Source organism: Tursiops truncatus, chromosome 9, assembly GCF_011762595.2.
Source record: "Tursiops truncatus isolate mTurTru1 chromosome 9, mTurTru1.mat.Y, whole genome shotgun sequence".
Classification (NCBI taxonomy): Eukaryota; Metazoa; Chordata; class Mammalia; order Artiodactyla; family Delphinidae; genus Tursiops; species Tursiops truncatus.
In genome coordinates, this window is record NC_047042.1 from 34891385 (window position 1) to 34904224 (window position 12840).

Genomic DNA, 12840 nt, shown 5'->3' on the forward strand with positions numbered 1-12840 from the left:
TCTTCCACAACTAATTTCTATTCAATACTATTAAAAAATTTTATTGGTGTTTAAATGGATGCATATCTTCATGAAAATGAAGTAACACAATTCAATTGAAAGAGAAATTACATAGCCCACTTCCTTCACTTATTTGTATTTTGAGAAATTACAAACTAAAGAAAATTACAAAGAAGAAAAGTCCAACTACCAACAAACACTGTAGCAAATACTGTGGTGCCTAGCCAACATCTATTCTGCCCACCCTTTCTTCTTCCTTATAGAAACTAGATTATTAGCTGTCGCCTCCACCCTCCCTGGCTCAGTCATGGTCCTAAGGAGCTATCATAGGGGTCTCATTCTTCTTTTCAATGACTTGCTAATATATGGGCAGGTGATGCTCTTTTGGTCAATGAGTTATGAAGGAAAACCTGCTAGAGAAATTTTGGGTAAAAAACTTCCTTAAGAAAACATCCAAGAAAGCAAACTTTTCTCATCTATGTCTCTGGAATTTACCATGCATGTAGACAACGTCTGGAACTGCTACAATCAATTTGAGACTATTGGAGGAAACAGACTTAGGACGATACAAACTCTCAGGCCAGCAGAGAAGAACAGTTTGAAGAACCTGTTGATACTACTGACGCCCCTGGTGCTGCCTGAGTACCATGCTATTTCACTAAATGATTAAATTCCCTTGTCATTGTTACTTCGAATACGATTTTCTGTTACTCGCGATGGGAGACAACCTAGCTTATATACCTACTACTTACAGTTAATCACTGTTAGTATTTTGGCATAGTAGCTTCATGTGTGGGTGTGTAAGAAACACTTTAGAAAATATATGCATATTATAAAAATTCACACACAAGGAAAAAACTCATGACAATGGAAACCAAAGCTCCCCTCCGACCACCTCCACACACAGTTTTTCCTGATTTCCTTCTACTTATATATGAATTATTCTGGGAGATTGATAAATAAAATATACTCTTATAAAATGAGATCATATCACCAAAGTTATTTTTATTTAAAAAACATTAAATTTAAATGAATTTAATAATGAAAAACTGTAACTGAAGGGACTATAAACATACTAAATGCTTCCTTCCTATATGAGGTACTATTTCCAAAAAGATATCTCTAAGATTAAATGAAGACACTACTAAAAAGAAATCAGTATTTAGATCTTTTTTTAACCACGTGTTTCTATTTTAAGCAGCAGGGAGTCTGTCCCTGCTCAGAAAGGAGATGATATTAGCACTTTCACACATCCTTGCATTTCACCTCTCCCCAGTGCCTCATATGGATGAGAGCTTTATGAATATTTTTTCATTGCCCTACTTCATAAAATTTGCTTTCTCTCCTACAAGCACAATCTCATAGTTGTTTAAAAAGGATTCAATTTTTGCCCCATTAACCTTACTATGCTTTCTCTACTTCCGACTGAATTTCATTTTTTGCTTTTGTTCCATGCTCATTTTTTCATTGAGTGGGTTTCCCTGTCAAGCAGTCTAGGTCATGTTTGAGAATGTCGAACTTGCCTACCCATTTTCTCTATACTTTAATAACATCTGCCCTGGGTGGAACACTGTGTTGTACTTCTTTTTCAGCTTCAGAGATTTTTCTTCATTATCTTCTGGCACTGAGTGCTGTATAAGTTTGATAAAGCTTCTAGAGTTTCACACATTCTCTTCCTCCCCCCTCTCCCTCACTGTAGATCTTTGCCTTACCTGCCTGAACCCCTGAGGAATTATTTATCATTTGAAATTCAATAGCCCAGTTAGGCTATGTCTCTGTGATGAGCACTTGCAGCAAATTTTCCTAAAAGACGGGAGTTCTTTCAATCTGCAGACTTCTTTTTCTTTTTTCCTTTTCACTGAAATAATCTTTCTTCATTTTTACAAAGTGATCTTCTATTGCAACGTTTTGGAATATCAACTTCAAGGACATAAATAATCTTTTTGTTACACTGTCTTTGTCTTTCTTACTATTGACTTCTCTCCAATTGCTTTAATCCATTTTCCTTTTTCATCCCTCTGTCTCCAGCCTTTCCTCTTTGTTGGTAAAGATTGTCACTGGTGCCTATTGTTCCCCGCTATTTCTAATGGGTATTTCTCTTCTATAATCATCATGTTTTCATTCTAAATTTGTTTCCCTAGACCTAAAATATCCTTTTCATCCCATTCTACTGTTTTATCAATATCATCTCATCTCTGAGCTCTTATTTTATGGAATTTATTTTCCTATTTGTGGGGAGCAATTATTAGACAATTCCACGGATTCAGTGAAGTTGATTTTTTTTTTTTTCTTGGTGGGATCTATAAGATTAGTTGGGGAAGGGTATTTCATTGCAAAGAGCTATGGGTCATTTTCCCAATTTAGAGTGTTGCTCTGAAGTCTTCATTTCTCCAGAGACATAGTGTTTGTTCACCTTCCTCCATTTCACCAGTTTCTCTTCCAGAATCCTTTCTACTATTCCTCAGTTACAAGAAAAAACACCACCGCCACCAAAAGCTGAGGATATCCACTCAGTTTGCTTCTCTCCAGATACGGGAACGTTAGTGAGAATTTTCAGGAAGTTGTCCTCTTGTCAGTAAAATTCTAAGGAGGAACAGGATTCAGGCCCTGTTAAGTCTCTCTGTTCTGATCAAAGATCCCTGCCTCCCTTTTTCCCTTAACTACCAGTTTCTGAGATATGTTGCATTAGGTCATATCATTTTCTTCGCTCAGTCAGTGCTAAGTATTGTGTATGGTGTTGGGGGTGGGTTGCTGGCTTATACTATTTTAGGGTCACTTCATCATCTATCTGTGGTGAGACATTATGTCATACATTTACAAATTTCTCATCTGCAAAATCAAAACTCACCACTTTAAATTCAGAATTTGGGCTTATTATATTCTTGTGAGGGGTTTTATTGAATTTTCTTACTTAAAGCACATAGCAACAATTATGCCACCTGTGTCACCCACAGAAAAAGAAAATACTCATTCTTGTCCCCATCCTCAACGGGCCTACTTATATCTAGCTTTTTGATTGCTACGTATCAAATATTTCAATTGATAACAGCCTTGTAAGTGAAGATAACCTGAGTTAGAGAACAGCAAAAATAGTAATTATGGGGAATACCAGAAGTGATTCTTGACATGACAGGAGCATTTCACAGACTTACATTTTCATAATTAGATTCTGCTTTCCAAGTAGACATAAATGACTACTGAATCTAAAATGTTCCTTTTCCCTCGACAATACACACCACGGAGATAAAAGGATTCTGAAAGGGTAAAGAAACATTTTCCTCAAAAGAAATTCAGAATTTAGATTTAAATGTTTTTCTTTTGTACCCAAAAATAAGAATGCATAGTGAAAACACGACTTTTCCTTATTGTAAATGTATTTTACACTGATGCTGTACAAACTCTAGGAAATTCTTTCATAATAATCATTCCAATATTGTCTGGAAAGCTCTGCTGTCCAACGCATTAAGCAACATGCCTGGCAACAGAACACCCCGAATTCTGCCAGCTACTGCTGAGTGACCTGAGTCAATGTTTGCACATGCTTCAGCTTCTGCCAGTTATCACTTATATTGGCCCACACAGGCCACAAAAGTGGAGACCGACCTGGCAAAATGTGTCACTCGTACCAAATTCCGAGATTCAATATTATAAAGCTTTTTATTAAAAAGATATTAACAGACTACATTGTAGAACCTAATTCTACTTTAGATGTCTAGCCTGGCTGGGTCAGTATTAGGAAAAAAATGGAACCATATAAAACACTTGCAATTTAATAGTATATAAAGAGCTCTGAAGAAAAAAGTCATCTAGCTTAATGCATAGTATCCAACACAACTAGAAAAACAAATGGGAACTCTAAAGCAACGACTAACAACAGAACAAAGCTTTTTAAATTAATCTCAAGAAATCTGCTGTTGGGATCTCACTGTCCAATTACATATTCTGCAGCTTCTTTGCCTTTGACTATTAAGAAGACATTTCACAGAAAATACACACATACCCATGCTACTCTGATTTAAAGTCACCATTTACCCAAGGAAAGAATTTAATTCTTATCAGAGCAGGGAAACAAAACAAAAAGCTGATTTATAAGATAACTAAAGAAAATTTATCAAAACTAAAATTCATTCCCCCATGTGACATGCAATCTAGCTCATCTGGCTCATTCAGCAAGATAGACCTTGGTATTGAAGAGCCAGAAACCCAGGTTCATTCATTAAAAATAGCAATAACAACAGTGAGTGCACACATTAATGACATGTTACCTTTGAACTTCACAGAAATGTCAAGAGGTAAGCAGGAGGACATCATTATTCTTCAGTTTACAGGTGAGTAAACCAGTTCCACAACTGGTTAACAGCAGAGCTCTAGCTAGAACAGAGCTTTCCACTCCTCGAGCAGTGCCCCCTCCACCCTGCACTGCCACAATATATCTTTTTCTCTTTCAGATCCAAAGATTCCAACCATTTCTAAGCCTATCAATCATATCCCTACCACTGGTCCAAAAGCCAGCTGAACAAGATTTGTAGCTAAATGTGGACAAACACACCCCTAATTTAGCAATTAACTTAAAGGGCCAACCCTATTGATATGGGTCACCAGCATCCCATCACCTCCCCCTTCCCCTGTATCAGTGATACCCAAAGTTTGCTGCATATTAGAATTGCTCAGGATTTTTAAAATCCCAATGTCCAGGATGTTTCTAATACCGTTTAAATCAGAAACTCTAGGGGTGGACCCAGACATCGGTATTTTGTAAAATACTCCTGGTGACGGCACCTTTGAGAGCCACTGTCTCAGAAGTATACAATAAAAACTAGGGGAATTAAATTTAAGGGCATATAATAATATATTAAACAAAAGCAAATGTTACAGGACATGGTGGGAAGAATGCAAATGTTTTTATGTTTCAAATTTTAAAAATAAATAGAACTTGGAGTTTTTCCTTATTTATATCAGACAGGTTTGGGAGTTGATGTCAATTGACATCACTTTTCGTTTAACAGCTGGTGCTTAAATGTTGCTTCCTGTAAAACTGACAATAGCACAGACAGTCTCAAGTGCTTCCCTGCTTGAAAATACTGTTGCTTTGTATAAAAATCATTAAATGTCAGGAAAATGACAATCTCAACTGAAATTGGAGTAAATTTATGTATGATTATCAAAGACGCTGAGACAGTGAAGCTTGCAAACACCTGTAGCAAGGTTCAATGCCAGCAGACAGTATCTGCTTGAAAGGTACAGCTTTGTTTCTACCACGTGAAAGAAATAGGAAACTTGTAATACAGAGGTAAGGACTAAAAGGATAAAGTGTAATACTGAAAAGACATCTAAAATAGTAATTTTTATAGAGTTGGTGGATATTTAAAAAATAGAATGCTAAGTGACCGGTTCCATCGGAGACATTCCGGTTGACCCCTCCGCAAGCTTTTGTCAACTTTACAGCCGCAAAGATAATAAACCATAATGAAATTCTGGTACATTTGCTTTCCATAAGCAGGCACTACTAATTAATGTAAGTCCTGTTACTTAAGTGTAAACACACCAAATTACACAAAATTGATATTTTATTCTGATTCATTGAAAAACTGGGGTCAACAGAAGGACCTTAAAATCATCCTAAGTAACCAAGGTTTAAGAAAACTTGCTTCAAACATAGATTCAGGGATGAGAAGGTGTTCAATACTAAAACAGACATTATGCCTACCTGTGGAATATTTCTTCCCCTTCTAGCTCTACCAAGTAGACGCTGCTTTATGCCGCATTCTTACCATGGAAATCTAGGTGGTGATCTATAATTACGATTACGTGCACATAGGAACACAGAAGATGTGAGGGAGAACTTTAAGCCAATTTAGATGGAAGAACTCAGAAGAGAAACAAAACAAAAAGTCCCCCAAGCTTTAGGAACTAGCTGTAGGGAATAAATATGAAAAGCAACAATTACAAGTATGTGCCATCGCCCGGAGAGTCTGCTCTTTTAACAAACAGAAATTGATAAAGTTGACAAGCTTCATCTTCCATCAGCACAGCTCCTTGAAGGCACAAGCACATACACGGGGAAACTAAAAATCGGAATCTGTTACTGTTATTCTTTAAAACGTTGCACCTGCATATAACACCTTTATATGTGTGTTATGCCCTCGCATCTGCCTGACAATGTAGACTCCCCAAATGTTTTGAAGAAAATTAAAATAACCATCTGCTAATAATAATTTTATTTCATCCTTAAGCAGTTTCATTTTGGGCTTAGGAGAAAAAGCCACAATTAAAACTACCTTCACAACTCCTGTAGCAAACACATTTCAGAAGGTAGGTCTATAAATAGATGTGCTTCTGTAGGCACACTGTAAATATAAAATCATCCGGCTAGAGGAGACTGCAATGTAAGCTGCAGCCCCGATATGAACTTACCTGATTATTTTAAAGTCCCATTAGAAAACCCTTACAATCAGTACTGATCTCCTTTTTCTAGTGGCATAGTCAGGCAAAACACCCCCAAGTACATTTTACTTATCTCAGTCCCATCCTTCATCAGAAGCTTAGAGATTTCATTCAGAAGCAGCCTGTCCCTGAGCAGACTGAATATTCACAGAAACAGTAATGGAAGGGATCTAAAACCCTCCTAGACGCCAAGAAAATAGCAACATCAACACCAAAAAGCAGCAAACCCTTAACAGAGGTGCTTTCCGGAGCTTCATTTCCCAAGTCAACCCCTTTTCACACGTAAAAGGTCTCAGTTACGAAAAAAGGGTCTTACCTGAGCTGATCATACTGTGCATTCTCTGCTGAGCCAAGAGCTGCTCTCGTCCAGCCACCCCATCTGAAGAAAAACACGAGTCAGTCTCGTAAATTGTCTGCAGCATATTCCAATCACTCTTACTTCAGCTACTGAAAGATTCATCGCTGCTCAGTGTACGGGCCCCAGGAGTTACCCTGGCTGGTCCTCCCTCCACCCCGAGGAAAAGAAGCAGAGGATAAGCTTCAACAATGGTTTCCTCTCTGTTAACACACACTTTTCAAAAGACCTGGACACTTTTCCCACGTTACCAACCTGTGTACAAAGCAGAAAGGACCGAGTGGATGCTAAGGCTCTCTGGAGTTTAGGCTACACCGGAAACTAAAAGCAGGTGGGAACTAGGAATGTGCTTCGGGGTTATTGCTTTGTCAAAATAAGTAGAAAAATATTAACTCTACCCACGAGAAAAAGAAACCAATTAAACCTGGCTTTTAGTTCCTCAGGCTGCTAGAGTTTCGTTGTGAGAACCGTCAGTCAGTCCTGCAAGTGGCTTCAGCCGGTGCCCTTCTCCTATCTGTTTGTGTGTGTCTCTTCCCCCTCTCTGGTCTCTCTCAGCTCAAGTTGGCTAAAGCTAGTGATAATGCATTTGCATATGAATCAACAACAGCATGGCCCACAGGCACAGAAATAGAACAATGGTCGGCCTGAGCCAAAAATAGGTCAAGCATGGCCGAGTGATTGGAGCCTGCATTAATGCATTTAAAAATACCCCAGCAAACCCAGCTGTCCAGCCTCTATCTTTCAAACCATAATTCTCTATTGCAGGGCCTTAAAAGCAATTAACTCTTTCCTCCCTCCAAGCTTGCTTTTACACACTGTTTCCATACTGGCGATTCGCTTCCAAAGAAAGGAAGGGGAAAAAAAAATTAAGAATCATAGTTCTAAGAGGGCAAATGCACATACATTTCATTTCATTTTATTTTTGTAGTATGTGTTTTTGGAAGAGAGAGGAGAGAAGTGCAGAGCTCTGTATTGGTTCTAAAATAATACTGGAAGCTTTTGCTCATAATGTGGTTTCTGCCTCACCCACGCTCAGCAATCCTGGTGTTCTATTTTTGTTGCCTGTTTCTCTGGCTACACTGCAGTTGGCTGTAGCACTAGAAGCTTTTCTGCCTTCTAGTTTTAAGACTGACAGGAGATTTAGTAGAGGTAGTTTCAGAAAACAAGCACACCCCAGAATAAAATGTTTATGAAGGACTAGCTTGATTTTTTACTTGCTATTTTTGTAAGGCAATTGTCCTGTTTCACAAATCTTAATGTAATCTTAGTGCCACCTATCAATTTTATTGCATTCAGTTTCTATTATATCTAATATATATATATATATATATATATATATGCACACAGCTTAGACCTAAAAACGTTCCCTCTATTTCAGCCTCTCAGACTAAATTCAATTCACCTGCAAAAGTAAATGTTGGTACTTAATTATGGATGGCGCAGAGTTACAGATTATATGCACCTGTGGATCAATAAATAAATATGGTCAGTCCCCAACTATGAATGTTCTGCATTCATTTCTACATTGATTGCCTGAAACACAGACCTCACTTTTCTATAGAAATAGCATTTATAATAGTTGATAGATTCCCAGACCAACACACATTGTGGAATTCACCTGTACATGAGCTATATAGTATTTAGTACTAAAAATTCTATGGTCTCTGGTGTACAGTTAACATCATTTCTATCTGAGAAATAAATTCTGCATCACAAATTGGGTTGCTAGCATCTAGCCACTCCCAAGAGCAAACCCCAAAATGAAAAATCCACTGGTCATGGGAGCTCTTCTCCTTTTTCTAAACTAGCTCAGCAAGAAAAAATAAAACTCCTAAAGCATTAGTAGCAACAGAAAAGGAAGGGGAAACAGCAGAGCATTTCAAGGTTCCCAGGATGACCTGGCGAAGGAGGGATCTTGGTCAAGCAGAGTGTGGGGCAGAAGAAAGAGAACACGGAGACAGACTTTTGGTGAAAAGGAAGAAGCATGTTAAGTCATTAGGCAGATAACTCACTGCTGAAGAGAAGGGCACTGAATTTTCCTATTTTTATAGATTAACTCCTACTTACTGTGCAATTATATTTGAACAGATAAATTATAAGAATTTTTATAAAAAAGTTATTCCAAATTACATTTGACTTAAGCTAAACATGAAAATCTTATGTTCCTGTCAATGGGAAAAACTGTTTAATTCCATCTGCTTTTGCAAGTAAACTTTCACTCAATTAAGAAACTGGTGTATAAAATTACAGGGATGGAAATACTGTGGACCTGGCAATTTATCTCAGAGATTATGTAAGCAACCACAGCATTTTAGACCTGGGAGGAAATTTAGACATTGTCTATAATGATGTCCAAACTCTCTGTCCCCCAGGATGCCAAGGTACCTGGGAGTTGACTCGGTGTTCTCCAGAAGACGTTCTTCCCTGAACCAGGGCAGCTTCATTTTCATCTGTTTACATTTGCGTATGTAAGATTTGTTTTGAATAATGACTTCTTATATTAAGAAAAAATTATGGTGTATGGTGACAGATGGTAACTAGACTTATCATCGCTACCATTTCGTAATGTATAGAAATATCCAATCATTATGTTGTGCACCAGGAGCTCACAGTGTTGTAGGTCAATCATACTTCCAAGTCAAATAAACTCATAAAGGAAAAAAAGAGATCAGATTTGTGATAACCAGAGGTGAGGGGTAGGGGGATGGGAATTGGATGAAGGTGGTTAAAAAGTATAAAGTTCCAGTTGTACTAGGAATTTGTAATGTACAACATAATAGTTATATTATTATTATATAAAACATAATTAATATATGATTAATATAATTAACACTGCTATGTGTTATATGAAAGTTGTTAACAGAGTATATCCCAAGAGTTCTCATCACAAGAAAAAATTTTTTTCCTTTTCAATTTATCTTGTACCTATATTAGATGATATATTAGATGAATGCTCACTAAACTTATTGTGGTAGTCACTGATGATGTATGTAAGTCAAATCATTATGCCCTACACCTTAAACATACAGTGCTGTATGTCAACTATATCTCAGTAAAGCTGAGAAAGGAAAGGAAGGAAAAAAATAACTGAAATCCACTCACCTAGTACAAATGATCTCCCTATTTTACACATGAAGAAAGTAAAGAGACTTTTTAGAGGGTTATGAAAGATGCAAAAGCACTCATTAATGGAGTTATGACTGAAGAGACTTGCTTAGTTTCGAACAGGTACTCTAGCTAAGTAGGTCTAGCATTCATGTTTTCTAGTCCACCATCTTGTCCCTTACAATGCAAATAATTATCGGAGATATTGAGAATAAATTTTAATATTATCTACTTGTGAAAAATAGAATCACTCTTAATTGTCTCAGAGTGGTTTTAAACAGAATATGTAAAACTAGTGATAAACATAAGAGGGACAGCAAAAATCCTAGTACAGATCTTCCTTAACTTAAGATGGGGTTGCTTCCCGATAAACCTCTAAATGAAAAACATCATTAAGTCAAAATGCATTTAATATACCTAACATCATAGCTACCAAACATCATAGCTAATCCTAGCCTACTGTAAACATGCTCAGAACACTTACAGAAGCCTACAGGAGGACTAAAGCATCTAACACAAAGCATATTTTATAATAAAGTATTGAATATCTCATGTAATTGAATGCTGTGCTGAAAGTGAAAGACAGAATGGTTTTAAGTGTATCAGTTATCTACCCAGTGATCACCGTGGCAGACTAGGAGCTGTGGCTCACTACTGCTGCCCAGCATCTTCATAGAATATCGAAATTTCAACTGTAGTTTCTCCTGAATGCATACTGTTTTCGCACCACAGTGAAGCTGAAAAATCGTAAATGGAACTGAAACTCTGGGTAATGATTAGCCAAATCCATTTCACCTGCCTGGACTAATCAAGGTGTTTTAAGATTTGCATGTCCTCCAAGAGCAGGTGGTCTACACAATAAGATGTTTGCCTGAGTAGTTTTCCAGGAACTTGGAGTCAGCTGCATGTGGTTTGAGCTGAGGTGGTTAAGACTGGGGAAGACCACGGACTCTTCACATGGGCATGCCGAGGGCCCGTGAGGTGACCTTTTGAACTTGCAGAGGCCTGTAGCTTTGTTATCCCAGCACCTAAAGACAATTCCCGCACCTTTTTCCAATCACCTTTCCCATGCTCCCCACGCTCCCGAGGCTCCCCATGCCTCAGACCACCCTGCTTCTTTATTCTTTATCCCATCAATACCCCTAGCCCTTGGCCTTTGAGATTTGTTTTCCTGTCTCCTCGCTGGGCTGCCTTTCGAATAAGCCCTCTCTTAGCTGCAAATCTCCCGTGTTTCAGCGTTCTGGCTTGCTGTGAGTCGGGCAGGACGAACTTGGTTCGGTAACTGAACCATTGACATTGGGGACCATCTGCGTTGACGTAATATACATCTCTTGTCGTTTTACATTTAAATTATGCCCTCAATCTACAAAAAACAGTCTCAAAGCTTTTATAATCATAAGAAATAAAATAAAATAAAACTCAAAAGAGTTAGTAATCCTCCATTCTCAGAGGTACCAGGAGAGGGCAATCCACATAGAACAGTATAAATAATGGGTCTTCTTCATTTTGACCAAGTTATTTAATTTGAGGTTTATTCATATTTCATCCCTGCATTCTTTCAGCATTTTTTGCCATTAGCAGTCTTGTCTTTCAACTCTTGATAATGAAAACTTAGAGTGAAAAGACATTGGACACTTATCATAAAATAGACACCACTTGTTTCTGGGAGGAAAAGATAGCGTTATTAAAACCTACCACCAAGTATATTGATTACGTCTATTATCCAAGAACTTAAATATTAAGAATGTTGCGGTAATGCTTCTCATATCATCTCAACAATGTTGGTAAAGAAATGTGACTAAGTTTCTTTCTAGGTATTTATAAAACCAATTTACTGACAAGGAAAAAAGATAATAAATTTTATATTATAAGAACAGTAAGAAGCTAATACAAATGTCAGCCCAGAATAGCTGGGCAGTTTTTGAAATTGTAATATAATAAATTTTAATTCAATTTAATAAACATTTTGGAAATTGATCTAATTATATTTTACATTTATTTAAATAATAAGTGAAAAAGAATAGGGCAAAAAACCAGGTTCCCAATTTAATAAAAAATGGGAATGGGCATCGAATCCTAATGCAAAATGTCATTCAAGAATAATTATGATAATTCCAATTCTTTTTATGGGTATATAGGCAAAACAAAAAAAATTAAACATTTAAATTCAATTTTAATTAAAAATTTAAATTATGGATTAAAAAAATCTACATGTCATCAAAATATTTCCACAAATAACATGACTGAAGACTCCACTGGAAAAAAGCAAAGGAGGTAGTAGAACCTAATTTATTCTACCACAATAATACATCCACTGTTCATCTGTAATCAAGCACAGACTTTTCATGCAGTACCAAAACTTATGGTTCTAGAATCCAGGTGCAGTAAGATTTAAAATTGGTTTGCCTGAAGTACTGAATTGTGCTTTACAAGAAAGCTACAAATTACTCACCAAGAGCTGTAAGTCCTCTGCTCACTCTTTCTCACTCATGTTGCTGTTGCTCCCATCCTCACATTTCTCAAAGTACTGTCACATCAGTAAAGTTATACACACTTGCCTGCAGGCAACTGACTTGATTCCTAGACCCCCGAGGAACAGGAAGGAGAGGGAAAGTATAATGTACTAATTTTTACTCTGAACTAAGTAGCTTATTTTTCTGAATTTTCTGTCTCTTATTAAATAGTGGACACTAAGTTTACGAGCGATTCCTCTGTACTATAACAACCTAATTGGCTACCAAATGATCTTCAGAAAAGGAAATCTTGCCTGGACCCAAAGGGTCTGCGAAAACACATCAGCAGTGGAATTCCAGGAGACTGTTCCATAAGAGAACAAAACAACAACTTCAACAAACCTCTAGAATTATTTGCCTTGCTTTGATTGAAAATTTCTTCTCTAACTCTTCCCTTCAAAGTGGATATGCTGATCCATGATT

At 37.2% G+C, this 12840-nt stretch overlaps 1 protein-coding gene and 1 long non-coding RNA gene across 25 annotated transcripts in view; one reads left to right on the forward strand and one right to left on the reverse strand.

Moving 5' to 3' along the window:
* Nucleotides 1–7443, reverse strand: part of HDAC9 (histone deacetylase 9) — a 576603-nt gene extending 569160 nt beyond the window's left edge. For 4 of the 24 annotated variants that reach the window (XM_019928325.3, XM_033862990.2, XM_033863003.2 and 1 more), the window contains exons 1-2: nucleotides 7055–7097; nucleotides 6761–6823 (exon numbers count right to left, since the gene is read on the reverse strand). In XM_019928325.3, coding sequence (XP_019783884.2) covers nucleotides 6761–6782 — 22 coding nt within the window. In that variant the 5' untranslated portion in view covers nucleotides 6783–6823; nucleotides 7055–7097. Of the gene's footprint in view, nucleotides 1–4265; nucleotides 4399–6760; nucleotides 6844–7054 lie in introns of those variants that run through there. The other 20 variants (XM_033862978.2, XM_033862974.2, XM_033862981.2 and 17 more) reach the window with 15 other exon arrangements.
* Nucleotides 1–12840, forward strand: part of LOC141279531 (uncharacterized) — a 57145-nt gene that overhangs the window by 15089 nt on the left and 29216 nt on the right. The window contains exon 2 of the long non-coding RNA XR_012333924.1: nucleotides 9172–9263. This is a non-coding gene — a long non-coding RNA (uncharacterized lncRNA). The remainder of the gene's footprint in view (nucleotides 1–9171; nucleotides 9264–12840) is intronic.